Source organism: Canis lupus, chromosome 6 (genome assembly GCF_048164855.1).
Source record: "Canis lupus baileyi chromosome 6, mCanLup2.hap1, whole genome shotgun sequence".
NCBI lineage: Eukaryota > Metazoa > Chordata > Mammalia > Carnivora > Canidae > Canis > Canis lupus.
The window spans coordinates 54,561,058-54,587,930 of record NC_132843.1 but is presented as its reverse complement, the minus strand read 5'-3'; the positions used below and the strand labels follow the sequence as shown (position 1 = coordinate 54,587,930).

Below are 26,873 nucleotides of genomic sequence, written 5' to 3'. Positions count from 1 at the left end.
TGTTTCTCAGCTACTTTTTTCCATTCAGACACAGGCCAACTGTTGGAGGCCACCAGAAGACAGACCTAGAGAAACCTTCTACTTCCTACCAGGACCTACCAGGACCCTGCCCACCACGGAAGCTTCCCCTCACCTGGTCTTTTGTCTTCCCTTCTCGCTCACGAATGTGGTTGGCTACAATCCTTTCAGTTTCCTCACAGAGCCTGGGGAAGTTTGCCAGCTGTTAAGAGAAACAGATCTGAGTGTTAATACTCAAAAAGTTATACTGCAAAAAAAGAAGCAGAGATGATAAATTATGTTATCTTACAGAATGTACATATTACAAATCTGGAAGCAAAAGTAAAATATACGAAAGAAGAATGGCAGAGTGACAGAAGGGGCTCTGCAAACTATAATCAAAATAACGATATTATATGATAGGAAACAACTAGTAGAGAAATTTCCTGAAGGAAAAAAAAAAAAAAAACAACAACCAGAAACCCAAATACCATCTAGCACTATGCTCTAAAGAGTTGGCACTTAATAAAGTTCAAAGATAACAAAGATGGAAATGAGGATGAAAAAGAGAAAAATAACTCACATTTATAGAGTACTTACCATATTCTAGGCTGTGTGCTAAACACCTCATGAATTAGCTTATTCAAAATCCACAACAATCATAAAAGATTTTATTATTAACCCCATTTTATAGAGGAAGAAAGCAAAGCACAGAGAAGTTAAGTAACTTGCCCAAGAGTAAACAGCTCAGAATTGGTGGATTCCAATTGGATTCCAACCCAAGCTTTTAGACTCCAGAGCCCATCATCTTGTACACGAGTCTTTGAGAATGATTCATTCCATGAACCACAGAGATAACTTTTTTTAAAATTCTTTCCTAACAGATGTGTTTGTGTGTACATACTTTTTGGCAAAACTGTAGAAATAATTCATTTCAATCACTCATCCCATCTAAATTATGCCAATAATTGTCAAAAATTTAATTTGCAAAAGGGAATGAATTAATCATAGTTATTTTCAATGTAAGGAAGAAGAATGGGATGCTATGAGGAGGCTTAAGGAGGCCTAACCTAGAAGGGCTTAGTCAGGTAAAATTATACAGTTGTGGCAGAAATGGAGCTGTCTAGCATAGGAACACGTGTGAAGGCAATGTGGAACAGAAACAATGAATGGTAAAAGAAGCAAAGGTAGATTAGAGCAGAGAGTGAGGAGGATGGTTTGATGGTTAAGCTAGAAACACAAACAGGGATCAGATCAGGGGGATCCTTGCAGGCCTGCTATGAATTTTGGCTCCTGAGGCAATTCAGATAGGAAATGATGGTGACTGGGTCTGGGATGGCTGCAGTAGAACGGAGAGAAGGGTGCAAATTCATGACTTAGGACAGACCAAAGTTTATTTGCAATTCTTATTTAAAGCACTTACAAATTAATAACACTAATATCTCATAAAAACAGGCAAACAATATGACTTTATTAAAAAAAGAAGTTTAATGATAAATAAGCAGAAGAAAAATATTAAACTGCACAAATGACCAAAGAAATGAAAAGAAAGATAATAACTATTATGTTGTCAAACTGCTTTAATTATTTCCATAAGCCTTAATGCAGATGAGGGTATCCTGAAACTAGCACAGTTTAAATTTTCTGAGGAAGGGACAATGAGAATAATTTTCTGGAAAGCAATTTGGCAATATGTACCAAAAAATCTTAAAACCATCCATTATATATGTGTTGATCTAATTATTCCACAGGATTCTGAGATAAAATAATAAGGACATTCATCACAGCATTACTTGGAATAGCAACAATAAGACAAATGAATAAACAAAACTCTTTAAGCCACTTAAGTCTCTAACAATATAAAATAAAAGTTAAAGTAGATCCACTAATGGGATACAATTAACCATCCAAATAATATGCAATACCTAATTTTTCATTCTAATTCCTAAATAATATATAATAACATGGTAAAGCTTTTATAATACTAAGTGAAGAAAATCAAGGCACTAAATATATAATGTGATTACATTCAAGCAAACACACACATACACATAGTCACAGGCTACCATATACCCTTGATACCCTTCAAAGATATAGCCTGAGACCTTAACAAATCTCAAAATTCTTGAGTAATATTGTAGCACCTAACATTTCTCCTGATTTTTAAGCAATTAGAACTAGGCCACCCTGAGATAAGGCTGCTCTGTGGTCAAACAAGGTCATTGTACACATCAACTTTACAGTATACATGATGCACATATTCTTAACTAGACAACAAACTGCAATTTTCATGGGAACCATCATAATCACAAATCACATATAAATATTAAGCCTCCTAAAGCTGCAAGTCTATTGTCTGTACACAGTAAAAGATCTACACAAAGACTACAAAATCTTCATAGGCATAACCTCTTTGAATGATGGGATTATACATAATTTCCATTTTTTTCTACATATGTCTCTATAGTCTCCAAATTTTTCTACAGTGACCATAGAGGGCTTGTATAACATCATAATAAAAGCACAGAGACTTGGCTGCCTTGATTACCCCCAAAATCACAGCCCAGTGCCTCTCCATGAGATCACCAAACCATTGCCCCGTTACTGAGACACGTAGCTAAATTCTGAGATGTATGCTCATTTGAGAGCTTATTTCATGAATAACTGTAGGATACAAATGGAGCTTCCACTCAAGTTTTGGAAGCATTCTCCAGGAAAAGTTCTATCATACCAGAAGTCCATTCATACTCTGAGAATAGTGTTAAGTAATTTTTTGTGAGGCCTGTAAAGCATTTTCAGTATAGAAGAGATAGCTGATCAAAACAAATCATTCTTTTTGATTAGGGCAAACCTGAGTGGTATATCTGACCCAAATCACTATCCTGCCCTGAGCTACCAGAGCAATTGTTTTTCCTCTGCACGCAGGGCATCCTAAGCTAACAGTGCACCCATGATTTTGATAATAGCCACACAAGTACAGAGTCGTACTCTTGTGGAAAAGTGACTGCCCAAGTAATAGTGGTCTACTAAGCAGGAGACGCATGCCTTCAACAGCGTTTAGAAAATAGATGATAGCAGAAAGTTATTTTTACAACACTGAAGAGTGGCACTATAAATATTTATTCAGAAACAAAGTACTTGACAGCTGAAGGACCCCAGGCTAGTGTGCAGCTATCATTAAGTTAGAGAAAGGCCAAAGTGGCAAGAGGATCCCAAGAATCAGAATCATCCAAGAACCTTCACATCTCCTGGCCTTGGCAGAGGGTTTGATGTTCTGTATGTGTGTGTGTCTCCTGACCTTTCCAAGCTTACTGCCCAAGGGCTTAGTTTCACCAGGAAAGGAGCCCACCACAGGCATAACTTAGTACCTACAATTGAGACAACTGGAAAGTAAACGAGCCTAAATTCTAACTGGAACAAAAGGAAAAGAACACACTGGAACAACCGCCCTCATGGAGGCAAAGGAGGAGAAATACTGAAGGGGACACTAGCAGTGCAGGATGTAGGCACTGCTGAAAGGCAGTTATGCAGCTGCTACAGTTTCTATCTAGCTGGTTGATCTGGAAAGACTGTAGACATTTAAGAATCAAAATGTTAGCTTGAATTGCTGGCTCTCAAATGTAACACTTCAGACCCCATTCTTCTCATAATATATATGAGGAAGGTAAATGCCCCACTCACATTCTGAATAATCTCTGATCAGGCTTCCTGCCACTCATTTCATTAGCTTAGTCAATGGGAATTCCTGCTCAGTTTGCAGAACCCTTTTCTTTGTTGCTGTTGTTTGCTTGTTTTTTTTTTTTTTTTAAATACTTGACTCTGATCACTCAGTTCAATTCCTCACCTCTCTTCCTTGTCATTATTTAAGGCACAATCAGTTTCCTCAACCATTTTTAACCATTAGAGTTTGCAATCTCTTTTGTTCTTAACACTGAGTTGAAAGGCTACAGTTGTAAGAATGTATTTACTTTGTCAAAATCATCAAAGTTGTAATCATGTATGCCAAAATAATATTGATTTAGAAGACATCATCTTTAGACATTTATTCCCCTATTAACTATTTAAATATTCTAGAAATTGATTTATACAGAATCAAGGAATTAAGACTTTGCTATTGGTTATATTAATTCTATATTCCTAAATTCGTTTCAAGGCAGTCACTCATTGGGCAACTGCCATAAGCCAGTTTGATGCTCAGTTTTTGTCAAACTACCTGATATTAAAAACCAGTCTTAGTGGCAGGTTGACTTTACAGATACTGTCATACTAGAGAGAAATATTTTATAAAAATCAAGGGAAAACACACAAAAAAGTGGCTAAACCTACTCTGAGCAGGTCTCAGAAGATTTGATGCTTAAATCATAACAGTGAAGCTTCCAGACAGAGCTGAGCATCGATCAAATGACAAATTACTTCTAAACAGTTTCTTGTTAGGGCACCTGGGTGGCTCAGTGGTTGAGCATCTGCCTTTGGCTCACGTTGCGATCCCAGGGTGCTGGGATCGAGTCTTGCATTAGGCTCCCCATGGGGAGCCTACTTCTTCCTCTGCCTAGGTCTCTGCCTCTCTGTGTCTCTGATGAATAAACACATTTTTAAAAAAATAAATAAAATATACAGTTTATTGTTAAAATCACACTGAATACTCTTAAGGAATATTCAATATAGAAAGAATGCAATATATATGATGTTAGAAAGCAAAACTTTAAATATATAATTCTGAGAGAAGATTTTTTTTATTTTTATTTTTTGAGAGAAGATTTTAATTATGGTCTGAGAGAAAGAGTATTAGGTATTTTTTTAATACAAAACATGTATTAACAAAATCCAATATTTTAAGTGTTATTTAGGGTAGTGTTTAATTCTATTGGTGGCACCTCAATATAAAAATTTATTTTCAAGCATAGGTCACATTTTTCCCTAGCGGAAAAATATCACTTGAATGGTCTTTCTATCCAATAAAACAAAAATTATACACTTATAAAAGTTACTAACCATTGATTAATCAGACCAAGAGAGCCATGCTATTACGTCTCTCTTGGAACAAACACAAGATGAGGAAAGATTTCCACACCTTCAAGACTAACTAGTTCACTGCCTTAAGCAAAGAGTCAGGTTATTAGGTACCATCTGTTCATAGTTCCATACTAAACATAAATCAAAAAAATAAACCAAATATCAGAACAAAATTTTTTTATGCACATGACTTGAGTTGATTGGTTTGGCTAACCTAAAGGTATGGGCTCTGTTTTGATCCAAAGGCCATAAACTTTCCAATGTTGGCCACTCACTACAAACTGAGCAGCAATAATGATTTTGCTGCCCATTAAAACATAAAATAATTTTATTCCATTTATGTGAATTAAAACCTGCCCCCAAATCCCTAGCATTTGTGTATAGCATAACGCTGGATTCATTCAGGAAATAAGAAAATACCTATTATTATTATGAAATAATAATACACCTATTATGAAAAAGGAAAAATAGAAGGATTTACATTTACAAAGGTGATCAAGGATAAAAAACGATTCAGTATAAAGAGGTCAAGAAGTTGCAATTTCTAGCAATTGTGAATGGGAAAATTTTTCATCAAGTGTTCTGTTATTTTAGGAGTAGCATATAGGTCTCACAAGACCTAACTGAAGCTGGTGGAAGGGGAAGAGAACCAGGTTCCATTGAGGGGGCCTTGGGTAAAATAGTCAGAGAGATAGAAAAATGTTCGCCCTCCTTCTCCAAGTGGGCAAATCCCACATCTCTACACCTCAAATATTTTCTACAAATAGTAAAGTATATGATGGAAGAACATGTATGGGATGTTGGTATATTCTCACCATAACACTTCTAAGCAGAGAAATGGGGACTCTAGGATTAGTTGGCAAATGCCAAGGAATAAAAATAAAAGTATAACATTGGGTGAAATAAAGCTGAAAGGTGTTCAGAAGAGACAGCCTCATTAAGTAATTTCAGAGCACACTAAAACAGGAGGCCAGGGATGGGGTTGACACTGTCTCAAAACACATGAAGATAATAATCAGATTTTCATTTTCTTTCTTTTCAAGTTTACCTCTGGTAGGCATATTAATGAGGAGTTTAAAAAGAAAAATCAAAACAGAAAGTAAGGGGAAAAGCAGAGGCCAGGGAAAATTACAAATTAAGAATTAATTATAAAGATCACAAATTCTTTAGTGAATTATGAGATGAAAAAACAAAAATCCTGGAATATTATCCAGCCATTAAAAAAAGAAATTCCATAATTTGTGACAACATGGAAGGACCCTGAGAGCAGGGGCTAAGTGAGATATGTCAGACAGAGAAAGACAAATCTGCATGATTGCACTTACAGAATCTTGTAGTATCTAAGAACCAATAACAACAATTGAGCTTAGACATTGAGAACAGATTGGTGATTGACAGGGCCCTGGGCAGGCAAAATGGGTGAAGGGTGTCAAAAGGCACAAACTTACAGTTACAAAATAATAAGTCCTGGGGACGTAATGTATGTACAGCACGTGACCATTGAAAGTTGCTAAGAGTAGATCTTTACAATTCTCATCACAAGAAAACATTCTTGTAACTATGTGTGGGGATGAATGCTATCTAGACCAGTTATGGTGATCATTTCACAGTATATACAAATACTGAAACATTATGTGGTCACCTGGAACTAATATGTTATATATGAATTATAGCTCAAAAAAAAAAAAAAAAAGCAGGGGCTGGGCTTAAAAACAAGTAACAATAACAAAAAGATGAAATTCCTATCTTTTAAAAGCCAAGCACCAGGCCTGAATCCCTATAATATCCAATGAAAGGTTCAAACTTTAATAATCAGCCTGATTTGAAACCTGAGTTATATGAGGCATCTATTATATGCAAAACACAATAGTTTGTTGACTAGCCATTAGAGGAGGTGAAATGTGAGTCTTTTTGTAGAGTAGAAACCACAGCAGATCTATCTAGGCATAAAAGAAAGCCCTATTAGAGCATGATGCTTTGCAGCTATTCTCCTACAGACTTTCATGGAAGGTAATCAAGTGGCTACTTTAGTCAAATGGATAATAACCCATCACATCTATGAGATATGATCCATTTATTCTTTCAAGTATCCATTCAATAATTATTATTTAAAACCTGACTATTTCAGGGTTGTGAATACAGTGTTGAACAAACCAAGTCCCTATTTCCATGGAGCCTATATTCTTCAAGTCCCTTTATTGTCCAACAACAACAACAACAAAAAAAAGACATACTTATTATAATTCATGTGGTCATATGTGCCATGAAGAAAAACAAAGTTTGGTAAGTAGATCAAGAGTGATGCTTGTGTGTGTGTGTGTGTTTGAAGGGAGGCATGTATAAATGTAGATAGAAAAGTCAGAGAAACACTTTGATTAGGTGGCATTTGAGGAAAGACTTAAAAAGAAGCAAAGGTGTGATCCACATAAATATTTCTAACAGTGAGAATGAGAAGTACAAAGGCCCCACCATCATAAATCCTTGACCTGTTGAAGAAACCAGGAGACCAGTGTAGCTGCAATGGACCAAGGAAAGGGAGAGTGGGAGGAGCTTAGGAGATGAAAAGGGGTAAGATTACTGGAACCTTGAAAGCCATGCTAAGGACTTTAGATTCACTTGATCAGTATGGGTAATCATTGAAAGATATTGACTCACCTAAGTTAGCCACAAAATTCAGCATTTCTTCTAATAGCACTCTTTAGTGAAAAAAATTTTCTTGTCTTTCTTACAGCCAACTAAGGCATCTTTTCTATTTCCTTGCAAAGCTTTTTCTTTTTTTTCTTTCTGAGCAGAGTAAAAAATTTTTTTAAAAAATCAATTAATTGGTATGATGGCAATCCAAGAATGTGGTTTCCCAAGAGGCCAATAAATGGCACAGTTGCTAAACTGTGGTTAAAAACACAAGATGTTCCTCTCAGCGCTTCCTGAAAGAACCTCAGGACCCTTCAATGGTGCACCAGAGAATTAGGGTTAAAGCAAAGCAACTGAGAGCTGATGCCCACCAGAAAAATTCTGAAATTTCCATGTCCTTGGAGTGAAGCCAAACAACTCAGAAAGCTCTAATGTTCTTGTCTTGTCCTCTAGTGCTCCAGAGACAACAGTGAGAAAATATCCGAGAAGATTGCATTCCCCCAGGTTAGAAGTCTAGCTTTGTGTTTTGTTACTTGAACAAACATAAATCCCATGTTTTTCATTGATGTTTATTTATGTGGTTTAAGGGGAAAAAATTAAATATTTTACACATAAGACATTCAACATGAGAAATACAGTAAATGAAAGTACTGTTTTAAGACTCTAAGTGCGTATACATATATTCACAATACAGCTAGAGTAACTATGCCTTTCAGATTGCCTGGGGTAGTCCACTCTACTCCTACCATTCCACTGAATGTATGAATAGCTCCCCCTTTCAATCTCAAAAGGGTCCTACATTGGACAATAAATTACATAATCACGTTATATATGGCTCATGTTCAAAAGTAATAAAGTCCTGGTATAATCAACTTTAACTAAGGCTATTTTGCTTTGCAAAAGATTTTAATTAGGGCAGTTTTAAAGTAAAAGAAATTGAAGGTAGACATAATGAGGGCAAAAGTCAAGATCATCAAAATGAGAAAGAAGGAAAAGAAGGAAAAGAAAACCTGCTCAAGTTTGATTATTTTAAAAGAAATGACTAAAATATTCTTTTAAAACCAAGTACAGATTTATTTAGTGTCAGGAGAACTTAGAATATCTAAATTATTAATAAGTATTTATAGAATTCCTCTGCTGGGGGGTTAGTCATTATGTTAGATGCCAAAAACAAGAAGAGAAAAGACACAGTTTTGCATTTTTTTAAGAAGCTTATAATCAACAAGAGGAGACGTTCACTTAAATAAATTACAAACAAACCACAATGTAACATCATAAATGCCATGATAGGAGTAAACATAGGGTGCCAACTAAAGCACTGTAAAGGGAGTAAGGGCAGAGATCAGAAGAGGACTCACAGAGGCCCTGCAGGAAGATTTCTTAGGAAAGTGATGAGAATTGAGTTGGACAAAAAAAATGAGAGGGGATGGCAGGTGAAGGCAAGAGGCAAAGGAGACATTCTAAACAAAGAGAATCACATTTGTGAATGGGAAAGGCATGAAAATTCCGTGAGGGTGGTGCAAATCACTTGGAATGGCTGGAGCAAGCACAAAGCACCAATAGACATAGCTCAAGAAGTATCTTCAGGGATCACATTTTAAACTAAAAGCAACTGTAAACGATTTATACTTTATTTGCAAGATTGGAGGAGCCATTGCATAATTTTGAGGGAACAGGCAAAATAGTCTGTATTTTGGAAGGGCCACTCTGACAGCAGTGGGGAGCATGAATTTGATGGTGGCCAGACAAAAAGTAGAAAGTAGAAAGACCAGTTAGGATGGCACTGGAACAGTTTAGTGTAAAAAAAAAAAAAAAAAAAAAAAAAAAAAACTGTTCAGGGCTATAAGTCATGGGAGATATGACCTGGCAGAGAAAAAAGATAGGAAAAGAAGAAAACCTGGAATAAGCTCTGTGTGACTCTGGCGTTCAAAAATAGGAAAAGTAGATAATCTCTTAAAGGAGACAGAGGAGGGATCATGAGAAGGATGGAAGAGAAGCCATGAGAGATGGGTATCAGCTTCAAAAAGAGAGTAGCCAGGCAGCCCTGGTGGCTCAGCGGTTTAGCGCTGCCTTCTGCCCATGGCGTGATCCTGGAGACCAGGGATCGAGTCCCACATCAGGCTCCCTGCATGGAGCCTGTTTCTCCCTCTGCCTGTATCTCTGCCCCCCTCTCTTTCTCTGTGTCTCATGAATAAATAAATAAAATATTTTTAAAAAGAGAGAGAGAGAGAGAGAGAGAGGCCTACAGCATCAGGGATGAGTGTGTGTTACATCTGGCGATCAGGTCTCTGGTTGACCTTCACCAAAATTACTCAATGGAGTGGTGGTGTGGAAGTCACATTTCAGAGAGTTATGGGTTAACTGGAGATAAGAAAATAAAGATAGCAAATACTAACTACTTTTTTTCCCAAGAAGGCTGCACATGAAGAAAAGGAGAATAAAGTAGTGGATAGGTTTTTGTTATTGTTGGTACCACTTTTAAGTTAGATTATTTTTTAATGTGATAGAGAAAGTGATGATTTAAGAAATAGAAAAATCAAAAGATAAGTTCCTTAAGAGGGTGAGAGTACGGAGAGGAGCCCAACCCCAGCCAGGGAAACCACCTCAATAGAGACAGAGGAAAGGAGGGACAGGGTTGGGAATACCAGGAAGTTTGGGAAAATCGTATTCCCACTTCTGGTCCCTATTTTCTCTGTGAAATCATTACTGAAAATAAGAATGAAATTGATGAGCAGAGAGTGGTTATAAGGAGAGCAAAGGAGAAAGAAAACTGGAAGGGTAGGAGCTTGTGACAGAATGTTAGGTAGAAGGAAGAACTGTTGCTCACTCACTCTTCCACAGCACCTTGCACATCTCACTCATAGTAGGAACTTTCATCAACACTCTGCCCTCCTGGGGAAGCCCTATGGAAGAAACTTCTATTATTTTCTTCAGCTCACACACACAGAGAAAGACATGTTGATTGGTAAGACAGTGAGAACCTGACATGCACCAATCCTCAGCTCTCTGTTGGGCAGGGTGGGTACCCTAAGTCACTACTCACATGTGGCTCTCCAACTTTTATTAGATTACATTCCCGCAGATGTAAGGCAAGCCCAAATACTCTGTCTCTCTTATGGGTGCACATCTAACTCTTTCCACCACTGTGACCTTTAAGGTTTACTGAAGGAACAGGAAGTAACAGGAGGCTACCACTTCAGCAGCAAGTTCCAGACACATTTTCCAATCTAGATTTATCAGCAGCAAAGTGGGTACTAAATTTCAATCCTCCTCTAAGCTTTTCTACTAATTTTCTCACTAACTTAAAACCTAAAGAAGTTAGGAGGAGTGAGCAGCATTCTGAAAACCTTAGGCTTACAGTTTGAAAGTGCTGAAGGCTCTCCTGGTAAAACATTTGTCAATGAAGATAAGGACCAGAAGAGGTCATGGAAGTATCATGCTAGTGTGGAATGAATCAAAAGCCACTGGAGTCAGAGATCTTGGAGAACAGTAGTTCCTGGGTGTTGGATATGATTTCTACACAGTCTCTACTGAAGTCATACAAGTTGAAAGTGAATTTACAATGAAGAGGAAAAATGTAAATGAGGTTCTAAATATCTTGATGAATGCAAGGGAGTGACTAAGATGCGATGGTGACAGTGAAAAGAAGGGAAGAGCAGAGCTGGTACCATTGGGGCCTTTACTGAAGACTTTTACAGGAAGTTGAAGGCACACTGTTTGGAAGCCACAGAGTAAGTAGGCAGATGCCAAGCCTGAAGCAGGCCCTTAGATTCCTTGGGTGTAAGCCAATAAATATTCTTCAGGGAAGAGAGTGAAGGGTAAGCAATAATCTCAGGGAAAAGGCGAGGTTTTATTTAAGACAAACTATACAATGTTTTGAGAAGACAGGACAAATACACAACAACCATTGATCCAGAGAGCATAATGGAAAGAGAGATTCAAAGAGTGAAGAGCAAAAGAATAGAAGCCAAAAAGTGTCCACGAACAAGCTGTCTCTTCCCATGTCATCAGGACTGACTGTTGGTTTTCCTACAAGTTGGATACAATGGGAAACGATAAAAAAAAAAAAAAATGACTCATACATACCATAAACACTCTATATAACTTAAAACATAAATATACACACATGTGCCAATCTTCTGATGTGAGGCCAAGGCCTGTTCTCTGCATATGGGTCTGCTGATTGGAGTTATGCGTCTTCTGTCTTACATAAACCACATCCTTCATCTATGATTTCCAGTTTGGCTCTCTTTAAAGCATAGGGAGAACCTGAAGACACTTGTGAAACAATCTGAATGCAGAGCTCATCTAGGTTTTTATAACTCTCCCCCATCTTCTTTAAGCATTATCCTGCTTACACCTCATGAACAGCAAAGCTTTTTTATCAAGTCTTTCCAAAGCCATGTTTATAGAAACAAAACTCAAAGTCTTTTCTGTGTTTGATCAGTTCATTTACTCTTCATTTCAACTACATGATTAAAATAAGAAATATGACTGGCTAAACAAACGTGAACACAAGCACAACACAATGGGCCCTTGAGAAAAAGCCAGCTTTCCTGGTGGGAATGGGAGCACATGGGCAATCTAAAGGAAAGCTTGTGGCTGAAAACATCCAAGTACTGAGAGTGGCAATCCTGTGGTTAACAGAGAATGCAACATCAGTTAATTCAGCATCACCTACAAAGAGGCCAATTAGGAGATCTTTAACCACACAGGTGGCAAGAGCAACTGCATGTTGAAGTCAGGCAAGGACAAAAGGATGTGAAGTATTATCAGTGGGATTTGAGTTTTTGAATGGACAGCTGGTGTAAAGATTGGGTTTTTTTCCCTCTCCATGTGCATCCTCTTCCCTTTCCTCAGTCCCTTAGATCTTAATGGCTTTTCTCTCATTTTCAAGGAAAAAAACTAGGATGTTAAGGAACAAGGTAGAAGAATAATTAGAGGTCGAGAAAAAAAGTCTGAAGCTCCAGAGCCACTCTGGGCCCCAAGCAATTCCCTTATCTCCTTTTCTTTTAGCATTGGCATCTTGGGATTTAGCCAGCTCTCCTCTTTCACTACTTACAACTTTCTTCATCTGAATTTTTCAACCAGGTAACTGGAAACCAAGTTCATATTCATCTTCGTTTTCTGTCTCTCCTTTTTTCCCACTGGTTGTTCAGGGAGGTTATTCATAGCCATACAGAAAGGGAAGGGTAACAAAACCTACAAAACCAGACTATCTACACTTTCAAGAAATCAGTACCAGTGTTAATTGCCATGGGGCCAGGTCTGCCCTACCTTAAACATCATCACCAACTTCCTTCCCACATGTTCTAACACAAGGTACCCCTTTCATGCCCCCACAGAATGGACAGAATCCAGCACAGTTCCTCCACGACCCTCCCATGAGGAGGAAGTCTCTCCCCCTCCTACTCTGCATCATAGATTCAATAAATATCACACAGTAGAGAGTACTGGATGCTAATAAAATGGCCATTTGTAGATTAGCCATCATTTCCTGAGTACTTGGTATGATTAATCAATGTGTTAAGTGCTCCCACGGCTTTGATGCATCATCTTGTTTAATTCTCACGGAAGTAGGATTGTTGTTATTATCATCCTCTGTGAAAGAAATTTATAAGACTCTAAGGGATTAAGTATAATACTCAAGATCACACAGAAAGTAAGTAGCAGAGCCAGGATTTGAATCTGGGTAATTGGACCTCAGAGCCTGGGGTCTCAAGTACTATACCACACTGCTGCTTCCCAGAATCCAGGTTCAAATGGGATTCATTTAAAACTTAGAATAATTTTTTTTTACTCATATATGCAATGTCAATGATTCCCTTCCTCTGACAATTATCCCCATCCACACACCATAAGAAAAAATAGTTTATGGAATTCACCAAATTGTTCTAAGGTGATATTTACCTGTTTAAGACAACAAGGAAAACAATTAACTGACTAAAATATACTCTTTCTGGTTTAAACAACCCTGTTTGGCATGGATGATAGAAGACAAATCTCTGCCTATCTACCATGAAACCAGTTCCCACTCAATACTTTTCACAATCCTTCCCCTTGGGCAAATACACTACCTTTTACAACAAAGTCAGGGAACGAGAGTTACATAGCACTGTAGGAAAGATGGGTAAACTAGAAAGTTAACTGTTGGAAAGTTAAATAATTCAAACTTACTTTTTTGGTACACTTCTTAACAGTGTTGATTAATTCTTGTATTACCAGATCTACACTCTTCAAGGAAGGTCCCTTCAGCTTTACAATTTGCTTTTTGACTATTGCTTCAAATGCCATGTCTGGAGTAAACAACCCTGTCCTGAATATAAGAAAGAAAGCAGTATATTAGATTTTTTAAATTAAGTAATATCCAAAATTTTGAAAAAATGTTTTAATTGACATGCCACCTAAAGTAACCACGTAATACCCAAGTTTAAAAGTTACATAGTGATTTATTCTATCAACAGTATCATTTGTAATAATATCTTCAAAACTACTATCCCATAATAAATTTCATTCCCTAGATGATTAGTGTCACCTAAAAACAGTTCCCAAAATGTTTTCATGGACTGGAATAATATGACCAGTAACTGACATTTACCTGTAGTTTGTTTCATCTCACTGTTTCACTGCAATAAAAAGCAATGCTACAATAAAAATGCTGTCCTAAATTTACATTTCTCTGTCAAAGTATTCCAATAGCAACCCCCTCTCGTCCTTCATAGAGCAGAAGATAATCCTCATTTTGTCAACACTGAAATAGTAGCATTCCTGACTATGCAATCTATCCTCTCCAGGAGAGCTGTATTATAGCGACCTCAGTGGATCCCAATCTGAGGTTCTGGGGTGCTACAGGAAAAGGAAGACAGTTAACTAGCTTGGGACCCAGGATGCCTAAATGGTGAATTTACAAAAAAAAAAAAACAAATGAGAATCAAAATAGCACGTATCCTTTCACTTAGCTGTAATTATTTCAAATTGGTGTCATAACAATGGTTTTCTCCGGCTGCAAAAGTACGTAGCAAAGCAGGTGAGTGTGGTGTGTAATAAAAGGTGAAAAATGATTACATCTAAATAAAAGGACAAAGGAGAAAAGCTACCATAAGAGAAACTCTGAACCCCAAGTATCATCACGCCTAAAGCCCTACAGGCTCCAAGTGCTTGTGCTGGATCCTCCCCATTCCCAGGCCCTCCTGCCTTTGATTAACTTCTTCTCCTTCACCACTCAATTCAGTGATGCTTCTTTTGGGAAATTCCTTTCACCCTTCCCTTACAGCAGCTTTATTCTGGTCCCTTCTAATCATTTACTTTATCACCTTATGCTCACCTCGTTTTCTTACTGTAGTGATCCTACTATATTATAATTTGAAATTTCTCCACCTTGGATACAGAATAAAATCCACACTGTTTGGTCTAACATTAAAAATTTCCCTGTCTGACCCTAACCTTCCGTTCCAGCTATTTGCTTCCTCCCTTTCATGCACCCTATGTTTCAGCCAAACCCAATCCTTGGCCTTTCCACAAACATACTCATACTAACATTCTCTGTCTTTGCCACCATCCGTGAGATTCACTTCACCCTCCCCACACTTTCAGCCCGTCCAAGTCCCACCTGTGCTTCAAAGCCCAGATCAAAAACAACCACTTCCTACAGCTTGCCTTCTCCAATCCTGCCATGACAAGGTCTTCCTTCTCCGAACCCCAACATCCTATTTTGCATTGCAGTGGTCTGAACACACATAGTCCCATTACTACCCTGGTGGAAAGGTCATTATTGCATTTGTCTTTGCCTCACAAGGACCATCTTTCTCCCGTGCTCATCACTGGCACACAGTGCTTACGGAACACAGAAGGGCCATTAGGTCTGCAGTGGACAAAGATGGCTTCTGTTATTTTGATACCTAGCAATCAGTCAGAAACCAAATTTTTCAAATTAAGTGTATTTAAAAGCCTAAATCATCATGCCATCCATTAGTATATCTTATTCTCAGGACACTGTGCACTTCTTATCATCTTACAAGCAAATTAATTCCAGAATAATAAATAACAACCCACCTATTCTTTTGCAATGCACGTAATTCCAAAACCTTCAAAACTGAACTACTGAGCTTTTGCAGCTACATTCAACAAAAATGTATCTGATAAGGAGTTATAAAAGCCAAGTAAAAGTACTGCATTTTACACTCACAGCAAAGTAAGTGAATATAAGAACAGTTTGGGACCCCCAAAAATGTGATTTGCTTTCACTGCACTTATCAGATTGACATGCTCAAATACTAGCCCTGCCCAGCTCAAGAGCAAGACACAGCTTCTATACTTAATGTATTCCAGATTTGAGGAAGACAGAATAGAATTAATAGAGAACTTGGAAATCCTGTTGACAATAAGAGAAAAATACTGGATTTGGTTATAGAATGTTTTCTCCCTTTTACTTTGTGACTGTGTATTTACCTATCCTTTTTGCAGCTTGCAGAGCAGGTTGTCTGAATGTTAAAATGACAGGAAATTCAAATGTCATAAGTCCTTTCACTTGTACACTCAGTGTCAAGCTTTGCCCTCTCAGGTTCTGTCCCCAAAATGGTCTCAACTTAGCCCTGTGGCAGAAGCCGAGAGACAACGGCCAACAGACAGGGGGACATCTCCTTCCTATGAGATCATCTATGAAGTAAGCAACCTAAGTTCAATATCTTAAAATCAGGACATTTAAATATACTCCATTAAATTTGGCAGATGAACTCAAGAAATGTGTGTGCTAAATTCATTTTTTTTCTTATGACAGTGCTTTAAAGAAAGTGAAAATAATCCCATTTGATACAAGGGGAAATCCCCCACAAAATTCCACACAAGATACAAACTCCCCTCGCAGTCTCGTGTCCCACTGCCCTCCCTCAGTGAAAATGCATGACTCCCTGCTCCACGAATCCCTGCTGTACTTTACCTCTTCTGTGCCTTTGCTCACACTACTCTGTCCACTGTAAGCTCTCTCTTTTATTCTCCTGCCTCAATAATCTCCAGCCTCCCATGTTTCACATGTGTGCATGCATACACACACACACACACACACACACACGTATGTGTAAACCCACAGCACACCATTGCCTGTCGAAATCATTCTTTTTCTCTATCCAGGTAGGTTCAACTCAAAAGCCACCACCTTCATTAATCTTACCCAATCTTACCCCACAACTCCAGCAGAAATTTATCTGTCCTGCCTCTGTGTTAAGTCATGATCACTTATGAGTAGGTCAGGCCTCCCTCCCTAAAATGCAAGGCTCTGGAGAACAAGGTCTTACTCACCAGTATATCCCTAACTATACAGAGCACAGTGCTGTGGATGCAGGAAGTGTTCCTGCTTTTTTTTAAATTGTAAAGTCTTTTCTTTTGTGAGTGTGACAATACAGGAAATCACCATTAAACTCAAACTAGAGTCTCCTATTTCCTACTTCTATCTCTGTACTCCCCTGCTCAGATGACAAAAAGGCTACTTCACTAGCCATTTATAATTATTAATTTTCTTTTAGTAGCTTGAACAGAAGACGAGGAAAATGTAAATCACTTGCCTGATACCATGTATGTTTTTGATTGCATAGCTTATTTCTCTTCGTAATTCTTTCTCATTGAACTCCATCTGCAGATGCAAAATGAGCCACAGTTATGACACTTAATTCCTTTGAATAATAATATTGTTGAATATTTAAAAATGAGAATAACTTGACTTAGTTATTAATAAATGGATACTCATGTGTCTCCTAACCTAAACCCAGATGGTCAAAACATCTGTTTATATAAAGTTCAAGGCAACATAGAACATTGGGGATTTCTGGGAATTTTAGCATAGTGGATTTTAAGTCTGTTATAGATAGGAGCGCTATGCATAAAGAATGCCTTCTGGACATAAATCTGGCCATTCATTTGAAATATACAATTCTTCATTCTTCTGCTGAATGTAGTAAATGTATTTATTCACAGACAAACGCATAAATAAGAGTGTCACCTGACATGCACCAGTGGTCCAGCTGGGCTGAGATTAACAATGGCTGTCTTTTCTCCCTGGCCATTTTAACCACCTGCATTCAAGGCCTCTTTACAAGAGGAAATTAATAATATTTTACCAATCCAAGGCAGGATAGATGACTGCATAAAAATCTCCCAGAAATTCCAGGTACTCTAAATATATTTGGAATTGGGATCAAAGTGTCATGGAGCTTAGACCTAAAAGGGATATCAAGAGCACATTTGGTTCAGCCCTTGACTTCTAAGATTTTGCCTCCCCAGCCTCATTGTCTATCCATTTTTCCCCTCACACTTTATACCATCAAACGATGAACTGCTTTAGTTTCCTACCACACCCCGCAGCCCACAGCTCAGCTTTCACCATTCCTCCTTTTCTATCTGTAACAACCCCAGACCCCAACCCCCTCCTGCTTGCCTAGCTGTTCATCCTTGCAAACTCAGCTCAGAAGCCAGGCTCCCTCATGCACTCAGTATGGGATTCAGGTCTGTAGGCTCAAGGTTACCCCTTAGCACATTTTAATGAAATGATCTATTTACCAATTTACCTCCCACAGCAAGACATGAGCACCCTCTTCTGTATGTGAAGCAAGTAACAGAGTCCCTAGTACTACTTAGCCCTCTTGGGCAAGCCAAACTAAACTTGGCGAAAATAAAACTCTCTCAGTTCATACCTCTACACAAACTCAGCTTTTGCTCAGTTTCCCCATCTATGATTTGCCATTGTTCAAGCCTAAGCCTCAGGAGTCACCTTGAATCTTCTTTTTTGCATCCCCCATACCAGTCCAAGCCCTACTGACCCTACCCTCAAAATCACAAATCCAATCACTTTATCCATCCTCTCTTCTAGAGCATTTTTACTAGGAAGCTAAAGAAGATTAAGTTTCAGGGCTTCCCTCTTGCATAAGCACCTTCCAAGACCCTGTGCCTAACTCTATGTTTATAATTTTGTATTCTTCCCCTTCAAGGGCTCCCCCCAAATTGTATAAACTTTAGGCACCACAGAAAGTTGATTCACTCCTAGGAGCTCTGACCCTACTGTTTAACTCACCAAACTTTTCTCCCTGAATCAACTCTCTTGCCCCTTTACAATTGAGCCTACAAAGTGTTCTTTTAAAATTATCCACCAAATCAGGTCATACCTTTTCTTAAAACTCTCCCTTAACTTCTCATTATTAAATGTAAACACCTCACTGCAACCTGGAAGGCCTTGCATAAACTGGAAACTTCCTTCCTCTGAATTCACAGCATGCCCTTCTCTCCTCCATCAGCTCTATACTGGCCCCATCTATTCTCTACCCACTCTTTCTCTACCCATTGGACAGATGCTTGCTTTAAGGCCTCATCCTCAGCTGTGCCTTGAATGATCATCTTCCCAAGATCCTTACAGCTGATTTCTTCATGACATTCTAGTCATGCTTTCAATGTCCTCTACTCAGAAGGACTTCACCTAAAACATCTTATCAAAAGTGGCTCACTCAGAGCATCTGGGTGGGCACAGTTGGTTAAGCGTCTGACTCTTGGTTTCAGCTCAGGTCATGATCTCAGGGTCCTGGGATCAAGCACTGCTCAGTGTGGAGCCTGCTTGAGATTCTCTTTTCTTCTCCCTCTACCCCTCCTGCTCCTGCCTGTCTCTCTCTCCTTCTGTGCCTAAAGTAAACAAATAAATATTTTTAATAAGTGGCTCACTCAACTCCGCCTCCCTCGTTCTCCCTAACATTGTGTTACATAACAACACTTGATGTTTTTTTACTTTGTCTATTGTAAAATTTCCTCCCTTTTCCCACCAGACAGTGCCTCTGTCTTGCTCACTGGCACCTAGAATTTTGGCACAGAATAGGTGCTCAAGAAACATTATTAAATTAGTCAGACAACAAATAAACTTCATAATAACTCAATTAGTATTTGTTGAAATAACTTGAAATGTTGTTAGATCCTATTAAATTAATAAAATCAGGACCATCAGGAAGAAAATATTTCTCTCCTAAATTTCAGCACCTGAGTATGGGGATTTTTGTTCAAGGATTTTAGTCCTATACCACTCACATAAACATTTTATGAACAGTTATGTAGAACAGAACATGTAAATGAAAAAGTGAAAGGAAAGAAATAATACTTGGTACAAACCTTTACTATCTCAAAAGGAAAGCGTTCGTGGAAAATACGATTGATTTTAGCCCCTCCTGAGAGCTCCAGGGTATCTACTTGATCCCCTGACCCTTCAATTCTCTTCTCAAAATCCACAGCAAATTGCTGAACCATCCTATAATTGTGAAAGAGAAAAAAACTCAAGTTAAAGTTATAAGGCTTTGCATTTCTCATTTTAATTCACTGTGGTGAGCCTTTAGAATCCTTTCCTAGTGTTCTTAGTGGCACCTACTGGCAGAATTAACACTGCACTCTATTCAGCACTCAAAAATGTAATTATATGACATACATGTTATTAAGATTTATTTTAGGCATTTAATTAAAATATATATCTTAAATATCTGTGTCATTAGATGCATCCTGCCCATTTAGTCGAAAACATAAGTTGGCATTTAAAAAGACTGAAATTAAGAATTAAACAATAAAACTTTATATAGAATAGTCAAAATGTACCTCGGTTCCTATGACATTGCACTCACTTTGTGTTCTAAATGCTTCAGATGAGCCCCTTCATTCTCTGTGAGCTCTGTTCCCTGCCCCAACATCACAGACCTCCCTCTGCCAGAACAATGCTAACTGGTGACCTCCACCCTACTCCACAACTAGCTCTAGCCTTGTTTTTCAATGATTCCCCACAATTTGATAATAAAATTAAAATTCCTTAACCCATTATGCAAGATGCTCCATGGTCTGGCCCTGGATGCTCCATCTCTCACTACTCGTCCACGTTCACCTTCTAAGCCAACCATAAAAATTGTATTTGCAGTTCCCTATGTGTACCATGCTCTGTGCTTCTACACTTGTTTTTCTTTCTGCTCAGAACATCATTTTCTCTGTTCCTTGCTTCCCTGCCTGGCTAATTTGTATCTGTCCTTCAAGAATCAGTTCAAGCATTAGTTTTCCCAGGAAACCTTCCACGGTCCTATCCACTACCATTCCTCATTGCCGTCAGGTAAAGGGACTCTCTTCCTCCTCTCCTGTACTTATTTTCAACACAACACTTAGTAGAGCCCCTCACCCTTGTTCACCTGCCAGTCTCTCTCCTAAAAGCAAGAACCATGAATTTTATTTATCTCCCCCTGCCCAATATTCAAGAGGTACTCAATAACTTCAATGAAGGAATGAATTACCTTAAGGTGGTTGGTAAAAACAAAGAAAAATATTACAGGGAGAAAACAGCAACTTACTTACATTTTCGATTGCTAGTGTAGAAACTCTAATTTTGGCATGAGGGTAATACTTTCAAATTCAACAGGAAAAAGTCAAACCATTGAAGACTTATCTTTTATTCTCTTTCATCAAAACCACGGATGAATTAAAACTGCAAGTTACATAGGCCAGAAAATTCAGAATACAATTGGACCAGGTAACTATGTTTATGCAAATGCAAATATTAATCTAATTTTTAACCACCTGAGAAGGTATACACTTGAGGAAGCACTGAATGCTGGGAAATTTTAGGAAATTAAACCTCCAGCCACTGCTTTCCTTCCAGCCTACACTCCAGCCCATTGGCCCACTACAACAAGCTATAAACAATTTCACACTATTCTCTTGTCCTCCTCTTCCACCTGACAAACTCCCCCCTACATTAGGTTCTCAGTAAAGTACCTTTTCTTCTGTGAACTCACAACCTTCCTCACCTGTAATTGCTTCCTCATTTGTCCTCCCTTAACATTTTATACTTACCAGAAACATAGCATTTATCAGATTTTAACACAGTTGCTTATATGTCTCTTTCCCTTGCTCTATTGTAGCCTCTCCTTGATAGCAAAAGTCTTATCTGTTGTTGAATCTCCAGTAGATAGCACAGAGCCAGACACCAAGTCAAACACAAAGAGATGATAGGAAGGCAAGAAGAGAGGCAGGCAGAAAAGGGGAAAGGAAAGAAAAAGGAAAGGGAGGTAAGGAGAGAGGAAGGAGCTAATCAGCCCCCTACAAGGGAAGAATCCAGATGTGGAAAATTCTGTAATCTGAGTCCAATGGAATCACAGAGGCAAGCCTAGTATTTGTAAGGAGAGTAGTTTCAGTTGATGTTAAGATGATGACCTAGAGCCTAAACAGAAATAGCTTTCTTTTCTCTGTAACTTGAAGAGTTTTTATAGTAGCTTAACCAAGGCCAAGAATAAAAAGAAAAGATAAACTAGGAAAAGAGTTGAATCCAAGAAAAAATTCTTTCCACTGTATGATTCCATAATGTTTTTAAATGAGGAAACATAAAATGTTACATTAAATTTTTACTTAAATAATTTGAGCATTTAGAAATATCTCCACAAAGAAAGGGATCTTCTCATGCATTTTCAGCACCAAATTAAGGGCATCTGGATTGCAAGGTTGCACAGTAAGAAGAGACAGCAAGAGGGAGCAAGCATCATCTTGGAAAATGGACTTGGGATGTCCTGGGCTATCAGCTGGGCAAGGGGTCTTCTGGTTGAGAGGAAACTGATGTAAGTTGCAGCATAAGGATAAGAGGACAGATGAGACTGGGAGGGGCCAGAAAACAGAACAAAGATAAAAGACATAAGGAGATGGTGATTCTCTAACAACTCTGCTGTCCTACCCAAGGCCTCTCAGGGATACCTAGTAACCCAAGATAAGATGGGAAGATCATGAAGGTGTAAAAAGATACTTGGCAGGTTTCACATCTATGTTTTAAAAGAGCTACGTGAAAGTCATTACTAAAAAAAGGTGAAAGAAATTTAAATGGGCTTTGTCACCCACATTTTAATTATTAAAGCCTTGGTTCTCATTCCACTGAAAAACGTTCACAGATAAATCACATGAAATGACTAACATAAGAAGATAATAAGTGCGAGTGACATCAGTAGAAACAGTTGTATAATACAGATGACATTTTTGACAGGAGCTTTGTCCACTTCTAAAGACTATGGGCAAAAACCCTACTGAGTTATCACTATTGGTTTTACTCATTTACAGAATCCAATTATAAAAGCACAGGGAAATTGTGCATGGGGATGGACAACTGGTTCAATTTATAGGAACAGAATAAGATCACATAAAGACTCAAGGCTCATTGTATAACATACACTGAGTCTCTACACTTTACTTGCTTCTTCTGTTAAACCTCAAAAATATCATGACAAAGAGACCAAGGCAGGGATCCCTGGGTGGCGCAGCGGTTTAGCGCTTGCCTTTGGCCCAGGGCACGATCCTGGAGACCCAGGATCGAATCCCATGTCGGGCTCCCTGTGCATTGAGCCTGCTTCTCCCTCTGCCTGTGTCTCTGCCTCTCTCTCTCTCTCTCTGTGTGACTATCATAAATAAATAAAAAATTTAAAAAAAAAAAAAAAAAACAAAGAGACCAAGGCAAAAGCAAACCGAAGAAATTAGTTTCAAATGCTGAACGAGGGAAGGGAAAGGTGACTCACTGCAGCAATGCTTTGGTCTTCCTGGTGGGGTCTTCTGGCTTGAAGTTTTTGTAGCCTTCTACTTCATGTTCTATGGAGAGCAACTGCCCCTGTAGTTTGTTTCGGAAGTTTGGCAGGGTATCTCGAATGTGGTTGGTAAGTTGCTAAATAAACCAAAACAAAATCATGTAGATATAACAAATTAAAATTAACTCGTGAAACAAAAAATTGACCTTCACTGTTTTCCTAATCATTTAAAACTTAGAAATCATATACATATATACCTTTGAGACTATGTAGGTAATAATGAGAAGGAGCTCCAACTCTCTCCTGACCTTAAGGAGATGCTCCAAATTCCTTCATTTGGAGTCACTTGCCTGGTCTACCTCTTTATGCCTGGCTGGAAATATCCTGTTAAAATGCACCTAATGTTACCAATGAGACTGCCTAATAACTTGAGCATGGATTGATTTGTCAGATTACCTAGATTGTAGAAAGGAGCCTTATGTTAAAATGTAGTTAGAAATGAAGAAACTGGAAAGTTACAGGTGCTGCCAGATGTCGCAAGACCACACTAGTGGAACCTGTAGGCACCTATTTATCAGCTGTTAACTTCCCTTCCATTTTGCAGCTCGAGTGCTTCCTCTTGCCCTGCCTCTAGGCCTCAGTCCAGTGGTGGTTGTTCACTGGCTGATGCCTTCAGCAGTTTGCATACGAAAGCTCCATGTCTAGCAAAGGAAAACTCTCTCTCTGCTGCTGCTTTCTTTACCTAACCATCCACTTGGCATTTCTGCTGAGATCATCTGCCGGCACCTCAAGCTCAGAAGATTGAAAAATTCTCTAAGAGATTGTCTATGAGTACATTATTAGTTAAGAATAAAGGTGGGATATAACCCAGATTGGTTAGCCTTATGTTCTTTCTATTATAATCCAGTTTAAAAAAAAAGTCTAAATTTAAAAAAAAAGAAATAAAGAAAGGGAAAAAAAGATCATCTTCTTGAACTGGTTAAGTAATAAACTTGGAATCAAAGGAAAGAGAATTTAAACTTCACAGAAATGCAGGAAAAAGAATAATAATTTGAAAGGGGAATAAATATCCACCGACTAAAGAAACCATTTTAAATCATTTTCATGTTTATCTGAGATTACTTGAATATATCTATTCAATACATCTATAGTTATTTAGATGTTAATAGTTCATTACTAGCTTATACCTTTGCCCACAGTTATGATTTAAGATATTCCCCAGCATGCTGTTATTATGGCTTTGAAGCGGAAAACAAAAGAATGGAGAGAACTGCATTCCCAGTAGCAACATCACAAATCCTCAAGTCTAAAAGGATCAGTAACCATGAGATACTAGTAGCCACCTGCCTGCCATGTGAGTGGTAAATGATAAAAACACATGGTTTCCACTTCTTGCTTCTCAGATATCTCAACAGCAAAGCAACACTCTGGACCACTCTTGACTTTCTAAACCACTTCTTTCCTTGGCTTTGATGACCCTAGCTCCTCCCATTTTTCTCCTAACCTTTCAAATATACCCTTTACATCTCCTTTGCCAAGTCATCCCCCTCCACCAGACCTGTAAATATCAATATTCCTCAAATCTGAGTCTTAACCTTCTTCTTTGTCCACTCTCTGTTCTTTCCTACAGTAATCTTATTCTATTCATAGCTTTAATAAATATCCAAACACTTGTGGCTACCAATGCATTATCTACAGACCAGACTTCTAATCTTTGCTGTAGGCTTATGTATTAGACTACGGACTTTACTTCTCTTAGATGTGTCAATGACACCTCAACCTCAGTATATCTGAAATCAATCACCTAATCTTCCTTTTAGGGCTCTCCATCTTGTTGACTTCATAACAATATGGGAACTTGGAACAAATCCTTGACCTCACCTCTCCATAACCCACCAGAATTAATCTACCACCAAGTTCTTGATTTTCCTAAACATTTCTCAATTCTGCTTTTTTTCATCTTCACTGGCCCTAACCAAGCCAAACTACCATCATTCTCACTTTACTTCTAACTTCTCATGTCTACTCTTGATCTTCCTATCTGCAACCACCATGATCATTTTTAATCCACAGATATGATTGTGTAATCTCCCTACTCAGATGCCTTAAATGACTCACTCCCCACTGTTCTTAGGATAAGAACAAAAATCTTTAACTTGCCTATAAACATTACAGGATCCAGCCTCTGCCTACTTCTCCAAATTCGTCTCTTATAACTCACTCCCTCATCCTCTGCCCTCCAGTCATAATGACTCAAAAATGTCATGTTCTGTTCCAGTTTTCGCCATAGAAACTGTCCCTCAGGGCCAGAGGTATTGGTGCACATTGAATCAGCCATAAAAGTATCCTAGTTTCAAACAGTATGAAGATCCCTGAAGCAATAAAAAAGAAAGTGATTATCCAAGAAAAGAGAGATCTTCAGTACAAAATTCATTCAGTTTTCAGTCAACCAGAATCCAGTTATGTCATAGTTTAGGGATCATTTGTATAACCAAATGGCCAGTCATATTCTTTCTACTTTTCTAGTATTCACAACCTTATTTATTTCCAACTTTAATCTTCCTAATCACCTTAGTGATTTTTCTCTAAGAATTTTTCAGTTTATATTTTTCTTAGATCAATACAGGCATGAAAGCAGTAATCCAAAAAGATTTTTACCAGCTAAATACATTGGTAGAATATTATGCCTTTTGTGTGACAAATCAATGTTCCTTCTCTAAAATATATTCATATTCGTTAAATGATACAACCATAACACCACCTCATGACTTCTAAATTCTTATCTACTGGACCCCTGGGTGGCTCAGTCAGTTAAGTATCTGCTTCAGCTCTGGTCATGATCCCAAGGTCATTGGATCGAGTCCCACATCAGGCTCCCTGCTCAGTGCTTCTCCTTCTCCCTTTGCCCCTCCCCCCTGCTCATGCTCTCTCCCAGTCTCTCTCTCAAATAAATAAAATCTTTAAATAAATAAATAAATAAATAAATACATACATACATACATACATACTCATCTACCCTTAGATAAAAAGCACAAATCTTACATGAGGTCTGTTATGCCACTTAAAATAGAAGTATACCACCACTTTTTTATTTTCTAAAACTTCTTCAATTGTTTTGCCCAAATGGTTCAGGTACAGTATTACAAGTAGCCTGCTATTGTGTTAGTCTCTAAAGATAGCTTTCGGGAGCAAACAATCAGGACATTCAATAACGACTTGATTGGTTGACAAAGTTCATAAACATTAAAGCATATCCTATGATTCTATTTGTGAGAAAAGCTGTTCACCATCTGAATCAACATAATCAAAACTCAGGGAGGAGACCCTGCACACACTAAGGATGATGCTTAACTTCCCTAGGAGATGGAAAATATGTAACCAAGTAAGCGCATGAGGTTTTACGCAAGTATGTAAGTGCATGGAATGTGGGAAGTTGGTGGCCCAAGTCTACTGTTCAGGGAAAGGAGTCTGCAAAAACCTCTTAGATGAATGGAGATCAATGATTTCTTATACGGATTTTTTTATTTTTAAGAATTTAAATTAAGGAACAAATCAATCCTAAACAAAAACGATAAAAAAATTTTAAAAATAAATCTAACCTAACCATTACATGTTGACATTTTAAAAACAGATCCCAAGAAATCAACCTTTCAGAGATATACAAGTTTAGTTTCTTAAGAT

The 26,873-nt window shown here is 38.1% G+C and overlaps 1 protein-coding gene across 9 annotated transcripts in view; it reads right to left on the bottom strand.

Annotated features, from left to right (window-relative positions):
* DNM3 (dynamin 3) overlaps positions 1-26,873 on the bottom strand; it is a 547,902-nt gene that overhangs the window by 329,188 nt on the left and 191,841 nt on the right. For all 9 annotated transcript variants that reach the window (XM_072830615.1, XM_072830618.1, XM_072830613.1 and 6 more), the window contains 5 exons: positions 23,187-23,329; positions 19,777-19,912; positions 17,199-17,266; positions 13,819-13,957; positions 134-220 (listed from right to left, as the gene is read on the bottom strand). In XM_072830615.1, coding sequence (XP_072686716.1) covers positions 134-220; positions 13,819-13,957; positions 17,199-17,266; positions 19,777-19,912; positions 23,187-23,329 — 573 coding nt within the window. The remainder of the gene's footprint in view (positions 1-133; positions 221-13,818; positions 13,958-17,198; positions 17,267-19,776; positions 19,913-23,186; positions 23,330-26,873) is intronic.